Source organism: Rhinolophus sinicus, linkage group LG01, assembly GCF_036562045.2.
Source record: "Rhinolophus sinicus isolate RSC01 linkage group LG01, ASM3656204v1, whole genome shotgun sequence".
NCBI classification, from domain to species: Eukaryota; Metazoa; Chordata; class Mammalia; order Chiroptera; family Rhinolophidae; genus Rhinolophus; species Rhinolophus sinicus.
Window position 1 is genome coordinate 208,916,489 of NC_133751.1, and position 23,875 is coordinate 208,940,363.

The 23,875-nt window shown below is 55.8% G+C and overlaps 1 protein-coding gene across 1 annotated transcript in view; it reads left to right on the top strand.

Annotated features, from left to right (window-relative positions):
* CROCC2 (ciliary rootlet coiled-coil, rootletin family member 2) overlaps nucleotides 1-23,875 on the top strand; it is a 67,829-nt gene that overhangs the window by 21,205 nt on the left and 22,749 nt on the right. The window contains exons 7-21 of the mRNA XM_074316305.1: nucleotides 162-359; nucleotides 1,011-1,107; nucleotides 1,183-1,272; nucleotides 1,419-1,601; nucleotides 1,853-2,052; nucleotides 3,136-3,297; nucleotides 3,814-3,958; nucleotides 4,416-4,562; nucleotides 4,871-5,050; nucleotides 11,268-11,461; nucleotides 14,704-14,831; nucleotides 15,325-15,494; nucleotides 16,055-16,198; nucleotides 18,607-18,720; nucleotides 21,810-21,953. Of these exons, the coding sequence (XP_074172406.1) occupies nucleotides 162-359; nucleotides 1,011-1,107; nucleotides 1,183-1,272; nucleotides 1,419-1,601; nucleotides 1,853-2,052; nucleotides 3,136-3,297; nucleotides 3,814-3,958; nucleotides 4,416-4,562; nucleotides 4,871-5,050; nucleotides 11,268-11,461; nucleotides 14,704-14,831; nucleotides 15,325-15,494; nucleotides 16,055-16,198; nucleotides 18,607-18,720; nucleotides 21,810-21,953 (2,296 nt within the window). The remainder of the gene's footprint in view (nucleotides 1-161; nucleotides 360-1,010; nucleotides 1,108-1,182; nucleotides 1,273-1,418; nucleotides 1,602-1,852; nucleotides 2,053-3,135; nucleotides 3,298-3,813; nucleotides 3,959-4,415; nucleotides 4,563-4,870; nucleotides 5,051-11,267; nucleotides 11,462-14,703; nucleotides 14,832-15,324; nucleotides 15,495-16,054; nucleotides 16,199-18,606; nucleotides 18,721-21,809; nucleotides 21,954-23,875) is intronic.

Consider the following 23,875-nt stretch of genomic DNA (forward strand, 5'->3'; position numbering starts at 1 on the left):
ACATGAGTTGGTTGATGACATTCGGTGGGGGCTTGTCCTGGGGATGGTGGGTGGTGGATCCGCCACGTGACTGGACCCTGCCCTCCCAGCCGGCTCACAGCTGCCTGGGCCCAGAGCTGGTCCTGAGGCTCACTGGGGGTGGGGGGGCACCTTGTCCCCAGGGATCTTGCTGACATGCGAGCGGACGCGGCCAGCACGGCCCGGCGACTGCACACGGCCTGCCTGAACCTGGATGCCAGCCTGCGGCTGTCGGCCAGCAGTGCAGCCAGTGCCCTGGAGCAGCAGCTGCGGGACAAGGTGTGCGAGATGCTGCAACTGCAGGGCCGCTGGGACGCAGAGAAGGTGGCGCTGCAGGCCAGGTGGGCGCCCAGGGTGGGCAGGTGGGTGGGTGGGGACACCCGCGCCCCTCTGCTGTGTTCCGGGGCGTCGGCAGGCCCTCACGTGCAGGTTTGCTCCCTCATCGCCACCAGCATCCTCTGCCACCACGCTTCCCTGACTCCACACACAGTTCACAATCCTTACCCAGCAGCCACGTGACACTCATGGTAGATGGGCCCAAACTCTTTAACCAGCCCTGGAGCCAAAGATAGGGCTCCCCAACTTTGAGGGCCTCAGGGGACACTGCAGTGGACACGTGGATTGTCCCTGTGGCTGGTTGTGGATTTTCAGGCTAAAAGCGCATCCTTCCAGGGTAGGTGCTTGTTCTGAGGTCAGCGTGTACGCAGCTGTGGCAGGCAGAGGGCCAGGCCCACAGCTGCAGTGAATGAGGCCAGGGCCAGGCGGCTGCGGCTCAGAGCAGCCATGGGAGGTTCTGCACACAGACCCCCGTCTGGGCCTGCTGAGGGCAGCTTCAGCGGGAACCGGGGAGACTGGAGGCCCAACCTGCTGCCACTGGGCGCGACTTTGCAGCGCCTGGGGGTCCACGGCTCCCTTGGCCACTGACAGTGCCAGGTCTATGCTCTGTGCTGTGTTCTGACGACCCCACTCCCTGCCACTTGACTTCTCTCCAGACTCTCTGAGCAGACGCTGCTGGTGGAGAAGCTCACAGAAGAAAACTTGAAGAAGGAGAGCGCCATCTCTTCCCTGAAAATGGATGTTCAGAGACTGGTGCGGGGGCTGTGAGACGGGTGGCTCTGGCCGGTGCCCTCTGCCGCCTCACTGAGGGGTCTGCCCTGGTCACAGGAGTCCGGGCACAGCAGAGGCCAGCCGGCAGTGGACAGCTTGAAGGACAAAGTTGTGTCCCTACAGCACGTCCTGGACACCATCACAGAGGTGCAGGCCACCTGGGTCCCCTGTGGTACAGCAGTGGGTGGGCTGCAGGTTCCGGTGGGTCCCGCTGACCCGTGAGACAATCTGGAAAGTCCTGTTGGGCCGTGCCCTGAGCTCTCTCACTGCATCCCTTCCTCCCTGCCCTGAAGGTGGCCCAGGCAGACTCGGGGTGCCCAGAGCTGGTGCGGAGCAGTGGCACTGAAGTGGAAGAGGCACAGGGACCCCGGAGGAGCCCCCCACATACCGCGTCACGGACCCATTCCCCAGCAGCCCAGGACCCCGCACTGCGGGCCGTGCAGACAGCCCTTAAGAGGAAACAGCAGCAGGAACAGGTAGGCAGCCAGAGCCTGCCCCGGTCCCCACAGGGGGCAAAGCCATGACACCTGCCCTTTTGGCTGAGAGGTGCCATTACAGAGCCTACCTGTGGGTCACCCAGGTGAGCTGACTGTGGGGTCTCCACGGGCCTGCCCTGAGCCAATGGCCCTGGGGGTGGGCTGTAGGCCTAAGTACCTCCTGTCTGGGGGAGTGTGGGCAAAGGCCTGCCCAGACCAGAGGGGGCTTGCACACACCCCCTCCCCCCCAGGTGCTATGCCTGCAGCTGCAGGCCTCCCAGGTGGAGGTGGCCCGGCTCCGTGAGCAGCTATCAGAGAGGCAGCAGGAGCTACGGGCCTCTCGGAGACTCCTGCAGGAGCAGATGCGGGAGTGGGAGGGCCTCCTGAACAAGCTGGAGGTGCAGAGCCAGGAGGCACAGCACTACAGGGCAGCCAGCGAGCTCCTGGGAAGGTGCCTCAGGGGCTGGGCAGGGCGGGCAGCCCTGCCTGGGGTGGGGGTTCCTCCCCAAGGCCTTCCATGTGGGAGGGAGAGGGCCATGTGTCCCAGACAGAAACTGCTCTGGCCAGGCCACCTGCCCCACCCCTCACCCGTCGCCTCCTGCCACCCCTCCCCCCACCAGCAGTGAGCCCCCCTTCCCCTCATCTGCTTCCACCTAAGTCTACCCAGGACTCACCTTCCTGCCCCCTTCACTGGCATGCCAAGCTCTCCACACTCTCCCCAGAGCAGGCTGTGCTCTCCCACCTCCTCCCTGGCTCCCAAGACTCCTCCTGGGGTCTTCTCCATCTTTCCAAAATGGTCCATAAAACCCCCATTCATTTCCCTCCCCGTCCATTGGGGTGGCCCGTGTGCCCACCTGGTGTCCTGTGGATCTGGTGGCTGTGGTGCAGTTGACATTGGGGCTCTCTGGACGCTTCTGTGCATATCTTACCACCCTGGGTTTGGTGGGAGTGGGGGTTGTGGGACAAGAACTCCCCCAGGACTTACACTCCTGAGTGAGCTGCTCTGTGGGGCTTTCCACCCCACACACTGCCGCAGCCAGACAGACGTGGGGGCAGCTAGGGGTCAGGTCCCTGGCTGCTGGATCACCTGTGGTGAGGACTCCAAATGAGCCAGCACTGACTGCAGCTGCAGATGTGGAGCTGGGGAGGGCGCCGGCTGGGGAGGTGTCCTTTCCTCTGCAAGTTGTGCAAGGACTGGCTGCAGTTGGCCTGTGGGTGGCAGAGGGCTCAGCATGACGACGCCTCAGGAGGCACAGCCTGTATGCTTTAGGGGCTCCCACGGGGCCACCAGGAAGGGACAAGCCTACTGGTGGCCACCCCATCTCGCAGGCCAGCCTGGTGCCAGAGGTGGCTGGATTTTCCTGGTCCCTCCCCATGCTTCCCTGAGCTCCTGCCCGGCGGCCTGCACACCTGGCGCCCCCTGCCCTGTCCTGCCCTCCTGCCACTCACTGAGCTCAAATGTGCCCAGTGAGGGTCCTGGGGCTCCCTTCCCCCATGCACATCCGGCTGCCCACTCTCGGACCCCTGCTCCCAGAGAGAAGAAGGCCCTGGAGATGGAGGTGGCACAGCTGAGGGGGAAGCTAGAGGCTCGGGACACAGAGAAGAAAAGGCTGGAGGCCACAAACGCTGAGCTGCGGGATAGCCTTCTGCTGCGGGCACAGCAGCGCGAGCGGGATCTCCAGGAGCTGGAGACCAGGTGGGCCGGGCAGCACCACGGGCTCAGGCCCCTCTCTGGGCCTCAGTGTCCCGTTCACTAAGGGGACCGCTTCCTTGCCTGACGGAGTGGGAGGTGCCCAATGAGACAGCAGGGGTGCAGGACTCTCCAGGCTCCGCCCATGCTGGCCCATCACCCTAACACCCCAACACCCACCCAGCACCCACCCAGAGCTGCTCCAGGCAAATCCACTACCCCGAGCCCAGCAGAGGTGGCCGTCGCCCAGCATGTGGGCACATACTCCTCACCCAGGCGTGTCAACTGAAGCATGGACAGAGAATCCCACCCCAGCCCAGGCCAGCCCAGCCACAGGCCTAGTCTTGACAGTCCTGTGGACTCACTGACTTTGCAGCCTCCAGGGTGACCCTGGGCTCCTTTGGGGCTCCCTGGGCTTGGACGGAGTTGCAGGCAGCCACCCTGCCCACTGGGTCCTGTGAGGTGGCCCCATCTTCCCCTGAGGCATCCTCATGCCCTTTGTCTCTGGTTTTGGGACCTCAGTCAAGGGCGCCTGGAGCAGCTGGAGGAGAAGGTCTCCAGCCTCAAGAAGGAGCTGATATCGGCCCGGGAGGCACTGAACTCCGTCCAGCTGCAGAGGGACATTCTGGAAAGCGAGAAGGACACTCTGCACAGTGCCCTGGCCCGGGTACCCTCCATGCCCATGGCCCCTCTCTCCCACCAGTGCTCTCTCTCCCACCACATCTATGCTCACCCTCTTGGGCCCTCGGTCCATCCCCAGAGCTCCCAAAGTCACCGCGGCTACCAAAGTCCAGCCTCCTCAGTCACTGACCAGTGGACTCGAGCCGTCCTCCCTGACCCATGGCCACGCCACATCTCAGTGCCCTCTCGGCCACCCCGTCACCTCTCCTGGCTGCAGCCTTAGTACCCCGGGGCTGCTGTCTACTCCAGAGGCTGCCCCCTGTGGGACTCCTTCCACCCTGTCCCACCCAGAGCTCCAGCTTGCACACCTCCCACGATGCGGGGCTCACTCCCTCCCCAGCACCAACAGCTCCACCTGGGGGAACGCTCTGTCCCTGAGTCTGAAAGCCCCCCCCCGGTGTCCCCCTTGGGGTGACCACTGCCCGCCCTCCCTCCCTCCCCAGGCCGAGACCAGCAACGCGGACCAGGACCTGCTCATGACCAGGCTGAAGTCAGAGGGAGTAGAGCAAAGGGACTCCCTGGCCAAAATGGCTGCCCTGATGGAGGGGCTGGCTCAGGACAAAGGCACCCTGAACCACCTGGTCCTGCAGGTGAGACGAGGGCCCAGGTGGGCAGACCTTGCCCTGAGCCTCGCATTCTCCAGGGTGGCCGTGAGGCTCAGCCCCAGTGCTGGTTTCCAAGCCCAGATCCCGGTTTTTCATCCATCCTCTCCTCACCTTTTCCATTTCTGGACTGAGCAGGTTTGGGGAGGACAAGGCCCACAGAGGGATGACGGGACCTGACAGCCCTGGCCAGGCCTGAGGGAGGGCAGGCGAGGGCAGGGCTGGGCCGCCCATGGGGGCCGAGGGTGCGTGGTGCAGGGGCCAGGACACAGGCCCTTCTACACCCCTGCTGGCAGCTGGAGCAGGAACGGGACCAGCTTCGGGAGCAGCAGAAGACGCTCGAGCGGGAGCAGGCGGGTGCCCGGGAGCAGCTGGAGCTGGTTCGGGCTGAGCGCAGGGGCCTGCAGCGGGCCTGTGGGCTCCTGGAGCGGCAGCTGGAGGGGCAGGTGGCCGGGCTGCGGGAGCAGGTGCACCAGGTGAGTCTCCACTCTCCGGGCTGCTGCCCGGCCCCACCCTGCTGGCCGCCCCTTCCACTCTGGGATGTGACGGCCATGTCACATCCCATTGGCCCAGGGTGTCAGCACCTATGCTTTCTAACTGCAGTATTCACTGATGGGCTATGTTCAGAGGTGGCTTCCCCGTGGTGGGGGGTAGGAGACAGGGACAGAGATGCAAAGAAGACCTGTCCCCAGTACTTGGGCTGGGTTCTGCCCCCCATCAGAGGATCAAAGACCCATTGATTTCCACGCCCTCACCATTTCCTCCTGTCTTGTTTCTCTCCACACCTGAACTCCACAGTCATTCATTCGTCTGTGCAGTCATTCCCAGGTCTTCTGTTGACACAAATCATGTGTGGAGCAGAGGTCACTGGGGAGTGACAGTGAAGCAGTTTGCTTTTTTCTGATCCCAGCCTTGTTGGCCACCTGAAAACCCTCTCCTTGCAGAGTTCTGGGCCCCCAGTGGCATTCAGATGCCATGGCTCCTGTCACTTTGAGGACTCACTACAGCTTTTCTCAGTGTCTCTGACTCTGTCCTGTCCTTTCCTGGTCATTTGTTTTCTCTATTTTTAATTGCAGTATGATTTGCAGTCAGTAAGCCAGCACACAGTTCCGTGAGTTTTGACAATTGTACGCACCTGTGTAGCCACCACCTGTGCAGACACCATGAGATCAAGATGTAGAGCTGCTCCCTCAGCCCAGCAGGGTCCCTCGTGCCCCTCCAGTCACCTGTCCCCCCACCAGGCAGCCTCTGCTCTGCCAAGTACCAGGAGGACCCATGTCACCTGCTTCAGAACTTGTTGTAAATGCAGTCAGAGAACAGACACTTTTGTGCACAGCTCCTCCCTCTCAATGTGTCTTTAAGAGTCATCGTGTTGTTGGGTGTGTCGAGAACGTGTACTTTTTTTCATAGTAATATTCCCTTGTAGGAATAAACCATGTTTGCTGACCCCTCACCCACAGCTGGACATTTGGGTGGTTTCCGGTTTGGGGCTATAATGGACAAGACTGTTATGAACATTCGTGTATAAGTCGTGACTTATGTTCTCATTTCTCTTGAGTAAATATGTAGGAGTGAAACTGGAGTCACCAGGTAGGTGAGTGTGGACCTTTATAAGAAACTGCCCAGCAGCTTCCCAAAGTGGTTCTGTCGTTTTACTTGACTGCCCGCAGCGTAAGGATCTCCAGCCACTCCCTGGCCTTGCCCACATTTGGTATCGTCCGTTTCTGCTTTTTATCTAGCCTATGTGTATGAAGTTCTATATCACATGGTTTAATTTGCATTTCCCTGGTAACGAATGGTGGTAAGCACATTTCAATGTGCTTAGTGAATATTTGTAGACCTTCCTTGTTTTGTCAAGTGTCTGTTCAAGGCTTTGGCCCATTTTTTATTTATGTTTTTTATTTTGGTTATGGCTGTATAGGAGTTCTTCACATATCTTAGATACAAGTACTTTAAATATTTTCAAGTTTGTGACTTGCCTGTATATTTCCTTAATGGTATTTTTGATGGACAGAACATTTTAACTTTGCCAAAGTCCAATTAACCAAGTTTTTTAGAAACTTAGTATTTTCTAGGTCCTGTCTCAGAGATTTTTGCCTCGCCCAAGAACAAGAAAATATCCTCCTATGCTTTCATCTCGCTCTTACATGAAGTCTGTAATCCGTTTCAGGTTTATTTTTGTGTAGAGCCCTGGTTCTCAAAGGGTGCTCCAGACCAGCAGCCTCAGACCTGGGAACATGTTAAAATCCTCAGGCCCACCCACCACCGACTGAGTCCAGAACTCTCTGGGAGGGGTCCAAAAATCTGGATTTTAGCCTCCAAGTGATTCTATACACACCAAAGTGTAAGAACCGCTGGTGTCAGTTATGAAGTAGGAACTGAGGTCCACTGTCTTTCATAGTAATATCCAGTTGTTCCAGCGCTAGTGCTTCAAAAGACTCTCCTTTCTCCCCTTGAATTATCTTGGTGACTTGTTAATCTGTGCAAATCGGTCCCTGTTCGTCCTTTCACCAAAACCACACTATCTTGAAAACTGTAGCTTTTTAGTAAGTCTTAGAGTTCGGTAATGTGTGTTCTCCAATCTTAGTCTTTTTCAAGATTGCTTTGGCTGTTCAAAGTCCTTTGCGTATCTATATACATTTTACAGGCTTGTCAATTTCTCCCCCCCAAAAGCCCGCTAGCACCTTGGTGGGGATTGTGTTGACTTCCATAGATCAATGGGAGAAGACTGGACATCTTAACTGCATTGAGTTGTCCATCCATGAATATGGCCTATCTCTCCATTTTTTCTGTACTGACTTCCTCTCAGCTGTGTTTTATAGTTTTTTTTAGTGTAGAGGCCTTGCACATATTTGATTAAATTAATACCTAAATTTGACATTGTGGATTGCCTCGCTTTTGATTTTCTTTCCCTCTTGTTCATTACTCGTATATAGAAATACAATTTTACAGATAACTTTGAATTGTGCAACTAGACAAGTTCACTTGTAAGTACCAGGGTTACTTGTGCATAATCACGTTACCTGTGAGTAACAACAGTGTCACCTCCTTTCTGATCTCACTGCCTTTATTGCTTCTCCTTTTAATGCGTTGGCTAAAGGCCAGCAGGACAAAGCTGAAAGGAAGTGCTGAGAGTGGTCGTCTTTCCACCAAGCCCGATCTCGGGGAAAGCATTCCATAGTTCACCCTTAAGTGTGATGTGATCTGTAGGATTTTTATAGATGTCCCTTATCAGATTGAGTATGTTCCATTGCATTCCTGGTCAGCTGAGAGATTTTTTAAAATCATGAATGGGTTCTGAATCCTGTGAAATGGTTTTTCTGTATCTGTTAAGAACAAAGATCATTCCATTGTTCTTATTCTGTTAATGTGGTCAAGTATATCGGTTAATTGTTTACTGTTAAACCAACTTTGCGTAGCTGAGATAAACCCTACTTGGTCATAAGTTAATAGATATTTTATATTTCTTTCAGGTCAATTTCATTCTATTAAGGAGTTTTCCATCTATACTCATGAGAAATGTTGGTCTGTAATTTTCTTTTCTTGTAATGTTTTTGTCAGATTTGGAATCAGGGCCTCAAAAAATAAGTTGGGAAGTGTTCCTTCTTCCTGTTTCCTAAAGTGTTTTCAAGTTGGTGTCATTGCTTCCTACACGCTTGTCGAATTCACTAGTGAAGTCATTTGAGTCTGGAGTTTTCTTTGTGAGAAAAGTTTTGATAATGAATTCAATTTCTTTAACAGATATAGGGCTACTCAGATTTCCTATTGACTCTATGGCTGTTTTCTTCTTCATCCTAGTAGTTTTGCTTGTTGTGTTTTTATTATCATTCAGTTCAAACTAGTCTCTCATCTTCCGTGTGATTTAATCTTTGATTACTTATGCACATATTGCCTAATTTCCAAATATAGGTATTTCCTAACTATCTCATTGCTACCTATTTCTACTATAATTCCATTATGGTCAGAAAACATACTCCCTGTTATTTTAGTTGATTTAAATGTATTGACGCATGTTTTATGGCCCAACCTATTGTCTTGTTGAGCCTTCCACGGTGATGGGAAGTACTCTGCTCTTGGTGAGTGTGGTGTCTATAAATATTAAGTCTAGTTGCTTGACAGTGTTGTTTAAATATTCTGTGTCCTTACTGGTTTTTGTTTATTTGTTTGTCTTGCTTTATTTGGCTGGTTGTTTTTGTCTACTTATGCTACTGTGTTTCCCGAAAATAAGACCTGGCCGGACCATCAGCTCTAATGTGTCTTTTGGAGCAAAAATTAATATAAACCCTGGTCTTATTTTAGTATAAGACCCAGTGTGATATAATATAATGTAATATAACATAACATAACATAATATAATGTAATATAAAACATAATATACCGGTCTTATATTAATTTTTGTTCCAAAAGACACATTAGAGCAGATGGTCCGACTAGGTCTTATTTTCAGGGAAACACGGTATCAATTAGTAACAGAAGGGCATTAAAATTTCTATGATGGTGGAATTTTCTCTGTCTACCTTTAGTCCTGTCCATTTTTGCCTCATATATTTTGAATTCCTATTACGACATGCCTACATATTGGTATTTTATCTTCATAAGAATTGACCTTTTAATCATTTTAGAATGTCCCCTCTTATCTCTAGTAATACTGTTTTTATTGTTATCTACTTTTTCTGATAATCGATATGTCTTCCCAGTCTTAGAAGCCTGCTGACGCCATAGGTCAAGTTGCCAGCCTTTTAGCTAAGGCTTTGTCCTTGGTTCCTGAGGCATTGCACTCTGTGCTACTTAGGAGCTGACAGATACCTCAAGGGGGAATCTGCAGTAGAAGGTCAGGCTCACTTGAATCCATGTCTCGCAATAATCAGGCCCCTTTGGGTTGTGGTTGCTTTGGCATTTCTAAGGCCTTCACACAGATATGTCGGAGCTGCATTGTGCAGCTTTTCTAGCTGCTCCAGGTGGGAGGGTTGGTCTTCAACAATCTACTTCACCACGATCAGAAGCAGGAAGTCCTGGTCTTTCTTTTTGAAGAATATTTTTGCTGGATATAGCATACTAGGATAGCCATTTTTTCTTTCAGCATTTCGATGAATCCATTACACTATCCTCTGACTTTCATTGTTGCTGTTGGGAAGTCAAATGTAGGTTTTACTGTTACTCATTTAAAGGTTGTGTATATGAGTGTGTGTGTGTGTGTGTGTGTGTGTGTGTGTGTGTGTGTGTGGTTTCTTTCCCCTCTGATTTTTAAAGATATTTTTCTTTATTTTGGTATTCAGAAATTTTACTAAGATATATCCATGTGACATTTTCTTTGTGTGTGTTCTTTTGGGATATTATAGCTCATTCTAAATCTGTGGCTTGGTTTATTTTATTAGATTTGGAAAATTCTTGTCCAGTATCTGTTCAAATATTCTCTCTCCTCTCCCTCTGTAACTCTAATTATACATATGTTGGATCTTTTTACCTTGTCCTGTATGTCTATTACACTCTTCTCTGTATTTTCCATCCTTTTTTGTCTTCATGAGCCAGTCTTAATACATTCTTTGGTCTGTCTTCCAGATTATTAGTCTTCTCTTCTGTCTCATCTGTCATTGAACCATTATATTTATTAATTCTGGTTATTGTATTTCAAAATTACATTGTTTATATTTAGTTTCTAGTTCTATTGTGAATTTCTACATCTTGCTACTCATCTTCTTGAACATTTAATCACAGCTATTTTAAAGTCTGTGTCTGATAACTCCAGTCTCTGGAGAGCCAAAAAGACAGGGAGGCATCTGTTCTTACATGTGGTTTTTACGTATGATCTTATCTCCTGATATGCCTGGTAATGTTGATTAAATGCCAAATATCATACATAAAAACTATAGAAATAATTTCATGGTGCCATCCTTCTTCTAGAGAGCATTTACTTTGGATTCTGGCAGTGAAAGTAGGTGATCACCATCACCCATGACTGAAGAGATTCAAGGCTGAGTTCCAGTTGTTATGAGGGATGGTCTATTTCTGACCCACCCCCAAAGTGTGAAAGCCTTTTGTGACTACAGCTGGAGACCTGGGGTGTTTATCAGGGCCCTTCTGCTTTCATGGCCCTGAGTTTGAGTTTTGGGGCCCCTAAGGCCATAGTACTGCCAGAAGCTCTCTTTGGCTTCCCAATTTCTCAACCAAAACTTTTGCATCAGCAAATGTTACAAGAAGAGAAGAGATAACAAATGGTGGGCTCATTCCTCTAGTACCTTCTCTCCAAGCTCTTGGCATCTCCGGTCCCAGCTGCCTTGGCAGCTCTCTGAGGCCTTATACACATTCCATGATCTATTTCACCTAGATTTTTGTGATGTCCTTGGTGGAAGTGTTACTCTGCCATAACCTGGTTATCTGTCACCTTCTATTGCTATTTCCATGCAATGTTTCCTGCTGCCTGGACATTTGTGGCTCAACCAAGATTCCATTTAGATTGGCAGCTGGGAGTGGTCAGTTCAATAACTCCTCCATCATGGTGAGGTGCCCGTCTACTGTGAAAACACACTTGTGTGCATCTGAGGTCTGATGTGTCATATCCTCTGTCCTCCTCCACCTTTGCCTCCGTGCCATTCTGCGTGAAATCACCTCTTCTGAAGTCCTTTTCCCTTAAGAGGCCCCCTCTCCCCCGACTCTCTCTTTCTCTACTGGACTCTCCCCTCCCCCCTCCTTTAGGTCACATGCGAGAAGCAGGCCCTGGAGGAACACCTGGCCCAGAGCCTGGAGGACCGGGAGGCCCAGATGGACACTCTTCAGAGGGCCCTGCAAGAGAAGGAGGCTTTGTCTGAGCAGCGGGCCCAGCTGCTGGCCAAGCAGGAGGCTCTGGAGAGGCAGGGCCAGCTCATGGCTGAGGAGGCAGCTGATCTCAGGTACCCGGGGCCTACGGGCAGGGCGTGTCTGATGGCGTCGCCCTCAGAGAACCTGCAGTGTAGCAGGGGCCAGGTACTCACTCAGCACCTGCAGGGCAGGCAAGTGTGTCTACCTGGGAGAGAGGCTGTGAGAGAGGAGCCCACACCTCTTCAGAAGAGGCGAGTACAGTGAGAGCTCTGGGAGGGCCTTCCTAAGAGGTGGCTGCACTGACCAGGTGGCAAGGAGCAGAACGACCTGGGATGTCTTGCTCATGGATCTGGGAAGTCCAGGGTCCCCATAGCTTCAGACAAGGCTAGATCCAGGCACTCCCACAGTGCCCTCAGGATCCTGCCCCTCCCCGCTCAGTGCTGCTCGACCCTGAAGGGGTTTTGTTCTCGTGCAGGCTCAGGGTGAGAGGCGGTAAGATGGCCTGTGGCCACTTCAGGCTTCCCTCTGTAGCAGACACAGAGTGCCCTTCTCTCCACAAGCCCCAAGAACTGTTGCTATTGGCCATCTCAAGCCACGTGACATCCCTGAGCCAATCCTGGGAGTCGCAGGGCTGAGGTTGGCAGGCTGGGGTCACATGCCTGTCCCTGGAGTCGGGGGTGGTGTCAGCCCTAGGGAACCATGAGGCTGAGAGCAGGGACACGGTGGGCACCAAAGACCGTGGGGTCCACTTCTGGAAGCGTGGAATGGGCAGTTTGGACAGCACCAGGGGGTACCCTGTAGGGTGTTGCCTGGTGAGCTGAGCTCATCCCATGGCCTCAGTGGAAATCCAAAAGTTGATGGCTTTCTGGACCTTGGGGCTGTTCTCAGGAACATCTTAAGTATTTTTGTTAAAAAGATTTCCTCCTGGAATTCCAGAATCGGGGGGTCATGAGAAACCTTGGCATCCCAGATCATCTTCACAAACTTCTCTAAGTGAAAGCTTGCACAGAAATCAGAACGAAAGCCTGACGCAGGCTGCTGTGTTGGCAGGAGCAGAGGGGTCCCAGGCCCCGGCCCATGGCTACCTCCCAGGCCCTACGGGTGCTCAGGAGAGCAGAGATTAGAGGCCGCTTTCCTCCTGCCAACGTTTGCTGCCTGGATCACAGGCCCTGGTCAGAGGCTTCAGGGACCGGGTCCTGCCCTCTGGGCCGCGGGCCCTGCAGCCCCCAGGCAGAGTCACACACCTGCTAGGCAGCATTTCAGGATGACCAGTTTGAGCTTCTGGTGACAGAACATGTCCTGAAACCACATCTGCCTGGCACACACAGTGTGTATTCATCTGGCTGGTTCGATTGGGCCAGAGGGTCTGGCCTCCACAGTTTCAATGAGCTCCCAGGGCACGCTGACGACCATGCGCTGTGAGGAGTCCTGCTCCAGCTCCTCATTCTGATGAAACCTCCCATGGTTGGCCTGATGTGGGGGGCCCCGGGCTTGCCATCCTCCAACCCCACCCCAGCCCTCACAAGGCTGAGCTCTGGGAACACCGGCACGCTCTTCAGCCAGCGAGATGGACTGGGGTCCCACCACACCCCTCCATGCACCCTTGCTGGCCGTGCCAGGCCTCTGCCCAGGAGGCCTAGGTGTCCTTGGCTCCTGTGGAGGGAGAGACGGGACACGCCCTCGGGTTCCCAGGCCTCTGGGTGCAGACTCAGCAGCAGGAGCCACGTCTGCCGGAGGACACCTGGAGACCTGGAGGGCACCTGAGACGAGGAGGGCACCTGAGACGAGGAGGGCACCTGGTGCATCAGGAGGAGGCTTGTCCACAAGCAGAGCTGGGAAGAGCAGTCCAGGCAGAGGGAGTGCTGACGCAGGAAGGGGGGACACGTGGGTGCTGACGAGCATAGGGGCAGGAAGGGGGACCAGCACGTTTCTGGGCCTGCAGACATGGGAGAGCCCCAGGAGGGGTAGACATGCCCAACTCCCGACGAAGGTGACAGTGGTGCAGGGGCCCGAGCAAGACTGGGCAAGGCCCCAGGACCCACGGCTTCCCCACCCACTGACTAGTGGGGCTGTGCATTAGCTGTTGGTGTGTTCCTGTTCCTGTGGTATTCATGGTGTGCCTGTGTGTTGTTTGGTTGGTTGTTTTTCTCACCGTCTGTCACCCAGCACAGCAGGGCATAGCAACAGTTAACACGTGCTCACCAGCTGGTTGATGGCTGATGGACTGGCGGTGGGAAACTCAAGTGCTTCATCACCCTCTCCAGAAATGGATGCTACTGCCAGCTGCTGTGTGCCATTCGGGTGTTTTCTGAGCACTCCCATCTCGTGCAAGACAGGAGTCACTCTGTGTGTGGTTCTGCTGCTGCTTCTCGGAGCAGCTCCCTCTGTGACAAGAGAATAGGGAAGAGTTTCCTCATCCTCGTTACAACTGACAAATGAACTATAATTCGTAAAACATTCTGCAGTCCATCAGCGTTGAAGCCAAGTCCAATTCACACCGTAGAAAAAGCCACAGTGAGCGTCTTTGCACATGTTCATGTGTGTTTCCAAAGTACTGACACCTAGAAGTGGAACTGCAGGCTCAAAGATAGGCACACTTTAAGTTTTGAAAGTCTCCCCCCTCCCTGTCCCCCAGGAATCGGCCCTCACACCCTGACCAACACTGAATATTACCATTATTTTAATCTTCGGGTAATCTAACACATGATCAATAATGCCTCGTGGCTGTGATTTGAATCTCCTTGAATACCAGCGAGGTTGAGCAAGGGTTGTATGTTTATTCACCATTTGGGAGGTATTTTGTGAATAACAGTCATTTTTCTGTCAGATCAGCAGACTTTCTGTCATTGCTTGGTGGAGCTCTCTGCATACGGCAGGCATTGACCTTTGTATATTTAGTGCAGATCTTTTCCTCCAAGTCTGTCCCTTGCCTGTTAAGTTGGTTTGTGGAACCGTGTCTGCGTAAAGGCGCCCCCTCTCTCTCTTTACTTGTGCTCAGATCTGTGAGCCTCTTTATTTCTGTCTTCCAGCTTTTGTGTTTTGCATAAGATGGTTATAAAATACCCGTCTGTGTTTTTTCTACTATTTGTATAGTTCCAAGTTGTTTAGCTGTTGTTTTTTGCATTTAGCTTTTAATCCATCTGAAACTTTTTTGTGTAGTGTTCGATTTGTTGTTCAAGATATCAGATGAATGAGATGTCCTGTTACCCTCTGATTTACCAGCGCAGCCTTGCGGGCACTGTTCTGCCATCTAGCAAATAGGCCCTGGCTGTCCCTCGTCCCCTGTCGGCAGGATCACCAGGGTGACTCGCCACTGTCTGATGCATCTCTGCAGGGCCGAGCGGGACTCGCTGGAGAGAAGCCTGTTTGAGGCCCAGCAGCTGGCAGAGCAGCTGCAAGAGCAGCGGGAACAGCTAGCGGGAGAGGCCCAGAGCGCCCGGCTTGCTCGGCAGGCCCTGCAAGGTGCTCGCAGCAGCTCCCTCCGCTCCTCCTGCCCCTCAGCACCCAGAAGGGCCCCTTCATTGGAGCTCAGTCCCAATGTGCTGCTGCCACTCCCAGCGCCCAGGAGGGGCACGAACATGGGCCTGGAGCTTATGTGTCTGAATGGGTCCTGCCACCACTTTCTGTGAGGTGTGGGCCCTTGCGTGGCCTGCTTCCAGCCCTGGCCCGAGGCTCAGAGATGGGTGTGGCCACAGGGCCAGCCTGGTGGCCCCTGCCCCCATGCCCTGCCCGTGCTCCTGCCCAGCCCCTGGGCCTGACCATGGTCAGTACTGGGTGGGGGTTCAGGACACACACCGCAGTGGGGTTCCATCCCTGCCAGCTGGGGCAGCCTCCTCAGATTAGGCTGCTGTCACTCCATGCAGCCATCACTCTACAGGGAGCTTTCAAGGGCCACAGGGGGCTCCACGGTATGGGGACCTGGCAGCTAGTCCCTGATGCACCTGTCACTTCACAGTGGAAATGGAGCAGCTGAAGAGCACCTGGGAGGTCCAGGAGACGAAGCTGCAGTGGGACGTGGGGCAGCTCCAGTGGCAGGTGGCACAGCAGGAGAGGGACACACAGCTGGCCCTGGCGAGCCAGGCACTGGCCCACCGCGAGGACCTGGCCCGGCTCCAGAGGGAGAAGGTCTGCTTCCCTGGGGACACCTGCTGCTTGGTCCCTCCCAGGAGACTGCCATGACCCAAAGAATAGCAGACCCTTGCGGGGAGGGGTCCTAGGAGGCCAGCCAGGAGGCGGAGGTCCCCAGGCCACACTGAGGCTGGGGCAGAGTTCAAAGGGGCAGTTGGGGTCCTGGGGCCTGAGCATGTGGGCCAGGTCCTCTCCCTCACGGAGCCGCAGCTGGAGGGAGCTTCGTCACCCATCTGAGCCATCCCACCGGCCACAGGCTCCTGTGTGCCGTGTTTGCCATGTCTTCACACACCATGTCCGTGGTGTTTGTGCGCTATGGAGGCTCAGGAAAGCTCTGTAAACTGCTAGTTAAATGTGGGACGATGGAGGCAGGGCTTGCTTCAGGGTCACTGTGTGTGAGACAAAGGGCATGCAGCAGCTAGACTAGACAATTCCCGGGGACCTGTCCTGCCCTGGCATCCCCTGAACTAGATCTCACGCAGACCCATAGGCATGTGCTGGTCTCATGTGTCCTGGCCTGTGCAGTCCTCACAGCCTGTCCCTCTGCCTCGGCCCAGGAGACCCTGAGCCTGTCTCTGACAGAGGAGAAGGAGGTGGCCTCACGCCAGTTGGAACAGGAGAAGGAGCTGGTGGCAAAATGTGCAGCTGAGAAGGAGGTTCTGAAGGAGGAGATTCAGAGCCTGAAGCATGAATTGCACCAGGTGAGGGGACTGTGCGGCAGTGGGTCCTCACACCCACCTCACCGTGTCACCTCTGACCCAGCAAGAGGGCCGTGTGGGGCAGCTTCAGGGCACTGCTCTTGTCGTGTTGGTCCTCCACAGCAGTCCTACGTCACCCACCTACCCCCACCCATCCATCCGTTCGTCCGTCCGTCCATCCATCCATCCATCCATCCATGCACTTGACTGTTTCTCCATTAGTTGTCTGTCATGCATTCATTCACTTGAATACCCCTTCTTCTATCCACATACCTGGCTGTCCACCCACATACAGGGCCATTTGTCCACATACTCAATTGTCTATGCACACAGCTGACCATCGATCCATCCATCAGTTTGCTTAAACATCCATCCGACTATCCATGCACCCAGCCACCCACCCACATGTCTATCCATCCACTCACTTGACCACCCATCTGTCCATTCACTTAAATAGCCTTCCCTCTGTCCACACACTCAGCTGTCCATTCACATCCCCCATTTGTCCATGTGTCTGACCACCCATCCATCCACCCACCTGATCAGTCTGCCAGTCACCCATCAATGTATCCAGGCATCGGCCACTCACCTGACCAACCCACAGGCTATCGGGGTTCAGACACCGGGCATGTAAAAGCTACCCTCTGAGTCCAGTCCACTGTGACACTGTGTAGCAGTCACTCTTCGCTGAATGGGACAGACAAGTAAATGCGTTCACATGTGTCATCACACAGTGTGATAGAACTCTCAGATGTTGGTACAAAGCACAAATCGTAGGCGAGTAGCAGGAGTAACCAAGGTTTGTTGCCAGACTCCCTGCATTTCCAGTGTGATTCTCACACCACTCTGAAGTACCTGCTCTTATTAGCCCCATTTTACTGGGGAGAGAGGTAAGGTTCAGAGATGGTAACCACCTTGCCCAGAGTTGCACAGCACACCTACTGGGCTCTGGGTCCGTGCTCATGGCTCTATCCACTATTCTGCTTCCTGAAAGAGAGGAGGGACCTTAAGGGAAGAACGAGAGGCTGTCAGGTAGAGAGGGAAAGGATATCTGGGGATGGCACGAAGTTCTGTGCTGAACCCCTCGGGTTCAACAATTCACCAGAACCCAGGAGCTAGGACTCACAGAACTCAAGAACTCTAAACGGCGCAAGTGAAGACCAGCCCAGTGAAGAGACAATGGGACAAGGTCTCTCCCCTTGGAATCGGCCTGTGGGCCTCTGCACACCAGTGAGCTCACCACTCAAGAGCTCCAGGGTTTTCACTGGGGCTGCTCACATGGGTGTGGCTGCCGGAGTCACTGGCCACATGATGGAAATCAGTCCCCACCTCCTCCCTGAGGCTGGGAAATCTCAGTGGCCCATAGCCCCGTGCTCTAATCTTGTGTCTGGTGGGGCGTAGTGCCCTCCTACCCCTCCCCCAGACTATGTCAGGTGGCCCTGAGTCGCCAGTTAGAGTAAACTCAGGTGTGGTCCAGGGCCCAAAAATAACAAAGGCATTGCTCACTTGGGGAATTCCAGGGGTTTAGCGGCTCCTCCCAGGACCCAGGACAAAAAAACCAGACCTTATGAAACATCCTCCCAAGATTGCTGTGCATAGAAGAGCAAACAGAAATGTATATAGTTACCCCACCTTTATAACAGGAAGTCTGAAAAGTACAGGCAGTTTCCCAGCCTTCCTTGTCTCAGCATCGACGTATCGTGGAGGTCTTTCCACATCGGTGTGTTCAGGGCTTCGTTATTCTTTTTCACAGCTGCATGAAGTCCGCGGTTGCTTGAATCACCATTGTTTTGTTGGCCCCATCAGTGGACATCTGGGTTGTTTCCAGCTTTCTTGCTGTTACAAACAACATTATGAACAATAATCGATGACCCAAGAAGGTTGTCCCACATGTGTACACGCATCTCTCTGGGCTGCCTTCCCCGTGAGCCTGGGTGTCGGGAGCACACATACTTGTGACTTTAATGGTCATTGTCAGCTTCCTTCCACCTCCCAAAGCCCTTGGGGCCGGCGGGCAAAATGCGGTGTCTGGGTGCTCACAGGCAGCCCTCGCCCTTAGTGGCACAGGGCATTTTCGGCGGTTCAGGACCATTAGTGGTTCCCACTGTGTGCTCCATAGGCAGTGTTGCCTGGAGGGGTTGGGGGGCCCCGGGAAGGAGGTGGCCTTGGAAGGAGCAAGTATTGGACAGGTGTACAGTGGGGAAGGTGTAGGGCACCCAGTGGGGCAGCTGCGTGAACACAGGTACAGAGGCTGGACCATGTTGGGAGGGGCGACTGGGCCCCCCCATACGCTCCCCTCGGGATGTGGCAGCTTCTGGGGTGCTGCCCTTTCCCAGAGCAGGGACATATAGCCAGGGACACACTGCGTCCTGCCGGGGTCTTCAGCAGCCAGTCCCCCACTGTCCCGCCAGGCCCTGTCTCTGAAAGCAGCGGAGAGGAGCCTGCTGCAGGACGAGCTCTCCAGGGCCGCGCAGGAGCTGGAGCAGGTGCAGCAGGAGGCCCGCCGCCAGCAGGAGCAAGCAGAGGTGAGCCGAGTGCCCTGTCCGCCGCACACCGGGCACCTGCCTGGGCGCCTGGCACTGCCAGTGGGTGCTGCCATATCCTACACACACCTCTTCCGGCCAGGTCCCAGGGACACATCCCCCTCCATCCTGGCCTCCCGAGCCTCAGTTTCCCTTGGGCGTCTCCAGGTCTTCTGCTGGGAGGGGACACTGTGTTGATGGGAAGGAAAGGCTGAGCAAGCCAAAGCTGGTGGGGCAGCTGAGGGAGCCGTCCCTGCTCCTCCGGCAGGCCAGGGACTGCAAGGACGCCACCAAGCCTTGGGCGGGGCAGAGGCCAGAGAGCGCAGGGCCTGGGCTGCCCCCAGCCAGCAGCAGACACCGAGCCCAGGCCTGTGATCCCCAACCCCACCAGCCCCCAGCCTTCCTGTTTGTGCGCTAAGGATAACGGCGGGAAACATGCACCAGGCCTCTTGGGGTCGACTCGCTGGTCCCTTCCAAGGGAGAAAGCAAAGCAGGGAGGCCAGCATCTACCTGAGGCAAACCCTCACCACTCACCCGGAAGGACACCCAGGGGTCCCACTCACAGAGCCCCAAGAGAGGCAGCCACTGATGGGCAGTGAGGCCGGAGGCAGCTGCAGGCAGCCAGCCTGGGTCACCTGGGGCCCCTGACGCCTCTTCAGGAGCCCATGTCCAGGGCAGGGCAGGCAGTAGCATCTAGGGCTCTGGGCAGTGGGGGCGGCAACTTGGGCCCTGTACCCCCACCCCACGGTGCTGTCGCTGGCAGGGTGGCCTTGGCCCATTTATGAAGGTGGTGATGCAGAGGTAAGGGCCACTCACGGGAGGAAGTGGCCCGAGCAAGGTATAGGACGCAGATGGAGAGAGCTCAGGGAGCTGTTTGCAGCTGGGGTCAGGACCGCTGCCCTGGGGGCTGGCCCTGAGCAGACACAGGAAGCAGCCCCGGCCAGGGGTCAGCTCCCTGGGGGCACATCAGCCTGGCTGGGCCAGCACCGCCTCCTCTGTGCCTGACTTTGTCCCTCCAGCCCTGGTCACCTTTCGCTTTTCACCCAGGAGATCCTTGCCCACCCTGGTCCCTGGTGTGCCCCAGCCCCAAGGGCATAGGTCAGGTGGTCCACTGGTGGTAAACGAGCGCCTCAATGAGAGCACAGGTCGCCAACTGCACAGCCAGGCCCAGAACTGGCTTCAGGAGTGGGCCATCCCTGTGGGCTGCAGGGGCATGAGCAGGCAGCAGGGGGCCCGAGAGGCCTCCTGGTTTGGGAAGGCCCCCCGTTTTCGCTGACCTGCGGGATGGGAAAGGGGGTGCAGTGAGGTGTTGGTGCCAGGGTGTTTGTCCACCCTCCTGCCTCACAAGCAGCCTGGCTTCCAGTCACTCTGGAAAAGTGGAGCACCTGGGAAAGCCTTGCACGAGAGCCCCTTGCCAAAGCGCCCTCTCGGTGTGGGGGAGCCCCATGGGGTTGTGTCCTCCTTCGTCTGACACCACCCCCGAGCTGCTAACTCAGCCCTCCCCAGCAGCAGGGACCACGAAAGCTGGGGTTGCCCCTCGCACTGGCTGCGTCTCCCTCTGGGCTGGGGTGGCCTGCCAGTGAACAGGCTCTTCAGGGAGCCTATGAAGTGTTTTTCTGGCCACCTCAGCTCAGAAAATGGAAACTACAACCCACCGAGAGGGGAGGTAGGGGAGAAACGCCAGCCAAGGAACACCAGTGTGGGTGACGTAAGAGCAAGCCTCCCTGGCCAGAGCAGGGGCCCGGCCTGAGCCCTGCAGCCCACGGTTCTCACAGGCGCGGCCCAGCCCGGCCACACCGAGCACCCACGGCAGCGGCACAGAGCCGTCCTGGGGTCACAGCAGACCTGGCTGTCCAAACGCCTGTCAGCGGAGAGGGACAGCAGGGCGGAGGCAGAGGAAGTCCACCACCAGGAGCAGGCGCAGGGCCTGAGAGCCCCAGGCCGCCACTGCCCTGCACAGCAGCCTGCGAGCCCTGTGGCGGAGCAGAGCCTGTCTCCCAGAGAGCGTGTGCACGCGGCTCCCGGGAGCGTGAAGCCTGCTAAGGAAATGCTCAGGCTACCCTATGTCCTGGTAGGAAAATGGGCCGGCCCTAGGGTGAGCAGGTGGTGGCCTGTCCTTGGACAAGGATGGTTTGGAGCACGGCCTGACCCCGGCCCTCCAAGTGCGCCATGGCTGGTGAGCGCTGGAGAAAGCGCCTGGGTGCTGCTACCGCAGGAACCAGATTTGGGCCGAGCTGAGTCCTGATGAATGTCTGAGTCACCTGAGTGTGGCCGTGCGGGGGACACAGACACTACAGAGCTGGCAGGGACCCTGGGCGTCCCCTACTCCCACCTGCCTGTCTGAAAGTCCTGGGAGCCGAGGGCCAGGCTGACTGAGGGGCTCCTGTGGTCACCTGGACCTGAGGACAGGGCTGTTCCTCAGACACAGCCGTCTCCTTCCCCTGCCGCTGCAGTGTCTTCTGAGCTGGGGTCTCGCCCTACACCCTACACGGATGGGCGGGGGCCCAGAGGTGCCTTCTTTGGGAGGGGCAGTGAGTGCCCCGGGCTGTGGGGCCACAGGACATGGGCGCCCCTCCCAAGCCCGGCAAGCCCTTGAGACCAGAGGCTCAGCCCCAAGCTCCTGCTGTGAAGGCCAGCCCTCACCCAAGCCCCACATCCCTGGAGGGGAGGGCCTCTCTTGTTTGCCAAATGGTCATTCTTGGCCCCTCACACTCAACAGAGCGGACCCGATAGCAATGGCTTAGGCAGGAAAGGGGTCGAACACTTGAGAACCCTGACCTGGCCTGGCAGCCTGGGGACCCCAAAGGAAAGGCACAAGGGGACAGGGGGCACAAAGTCAGCCCCTGCCCACCGAGAGCGCCCCTCTGGGGCCTCTGGGCCCACCCTTCAGCACCATGTCTCCTTGGGACCTGGCGTGGTGGCATTAGCTGTGGTCAGCCCGAGAACCCTGCCCTAGAGCCCCAGGCCAGCTCCGACGCCCACCTGCTTCGTGCGGCGAGCGAGCTGCCTGTGTAGTCCCAGGACACTGTGTGGCTGCCTGGGCCTCAGCAGAGCGCCAGGCCGTTGATGCCTCAGCGCTTACTGCCCCCCAGGCCACGGTCAGCGCTATGGCTGCTGAGCTGAAGGCCCTGCAGGCCCAGTTTGAAGACGCCATCTCCGCCCATCAGAGAAAGGCCGCGGCTTTGAGTGAGAGTCTCCGGGAGATGGCAGCAGAGCAGAGCAACATGGGTGGAGAGGTGAGGGGGGCAGGGCAGGGGATGGGGGCAGGAGAGGGGGAGAGATGGGGGCGCTAGGATGGGGGGAAGAAGGCCTTCCTGTGAGGCAGGTGTGAGCTGGGGGGTGGGGAGGAAGAAGCTGGACCCTCAGCCCAGAGACCCATCCGTCCACAGGCCGTGAAAAGACCCCAGGCGAGCATGCCACCCTCCATCGGACTGGGCGTGGGATGAGGCCCCCCTGGGGGTGCGTGGGGTGGAGGGGCAGGAGGAGTGCAGGACAGTCACGCGAGTGCCTGACACAGGGGCCCCAAGAGCCATGTGATGGTGTCTTGGGGTGGGGGATAGTGTTGTGCGGGGGAGCAGGAGAGGCCCCAGCTAGGACGGGCTGGGGCTGAGCAAGCAGGCCGCCTGGGGAGGTGTTCCTGAGGCAGGTTTGACAGCAACAGGACGCCTGGGAGAGGGAAGGGCAGGAGGGCACAGAGACTTGTGCTGGGGGGAGGATCTGCCGGTGCCCAGGTGGAGCCCGCAGAGGGCAGGCAGCCTCATGCACCCCGGGCAGTGTGCCAAGGCTGGCAGGCAGACACTGACCCCACGCTCATGCACCAGGCCCCCCACCCCCAGCAGCGGCAGAATGAGGAGAGGGGCTCCCCTCCCCCAGCACCCCCAGGGCAGGCTGCACTGGAGGAGAGGAAGAGAGCATGATTTAACATGACAGGCTGTTTACTTTGGCCCCCAAAGAGAAAGGTCTCCTTTCAACAGATTTCAAAGTCAGGCCCGGTCAGCGACCACACGGAGAAGCAGAATGAGATTTTAAAACTGGGGGCAGCAGGGAAGGAGCCAGGAGACGGGGCACGTTCGTTCTGGTGGGTGAAGGAAGAAATCTGGGTCTCAGTAGAAGTTCAGGTTCTCGGAGAGGGACCCCCAGGAGGGAGGGGGGCCCCCAAAAAGGGAGTGGGGGCCGGGGAGCCTGAGGGGTGAGTGGGGCAAGAGAAACAATCCCAGAGAAGCGTGGAAGAGCCCTCCCAGGCGCCAGCCTGGCCAGAGTCGCCATGGAAACCATAACGTTTTCACAGCCTTTACACTGGAGGAACGTCCAGGCCTCTTGCAGCCCTGCTGAGGTCCACACATGTGTGTGTGCGTGCACAGCCCACACACTCATGCACACATGTACCTGCGCACATGGAGACCACACACCCCCATGCACACATGCACACACAGTGACAGTGCACACACACATGCACTCATGTGAACACAGCACACATACATGTAAACACATGGACACCACAAAGTGCACGCGTGTGCAGATGCACAGCCCACAGGCTCACAATGCTGCACACACATACATACATATTCACACCAAGCACACACATTAACGTGCCACAAATGGGCCATGGCCCCTCAACACTCCCCCGCTTCCCCCCACCCGCCCTCCTCCCTGCAGAGCTCTCAGCTGCCTCCCTGCAGGAGATTTCAAAAGAGGCTGTTTATACAATTTCTAGTAAAGAAATAATTATTATAATCACATTAAGCGATTTGGCTGTAAAATTCCTGTAAAAGGGATGGTTGTTCTCGGGAGGCAGAGAGAGGCGGGTGGGGGCACGGGGGAGGGGCCCTGCCGCATTTGTTTTGCTTGTTTTCATCTCCTCGGCCTGGGGAATGAAAACAGTTTCTTTTATGATGGATAGGCCCTTTCGCTGGTCCTTGACCTTCTGGGAGGATTTCTGCTGAGCTCAGCGGAAAATGCTCTGCTTGCTTGTGGCTCCCACATGTGGGGGGTGGGAGGGGAGTGGAGGGGGGCGAAGGCCCTTCCCAAAAACAGAACAACAATAACAGCGGGAAGAAGCGGGAGCCAGGCCGGCCAGGGGCCTGGACAATGTCCCACTGAAGCAGCCAGCAAAGTGGGGTTTGCGCTTGGCAACGCGGTGCTTTGACACCGCTGAGTC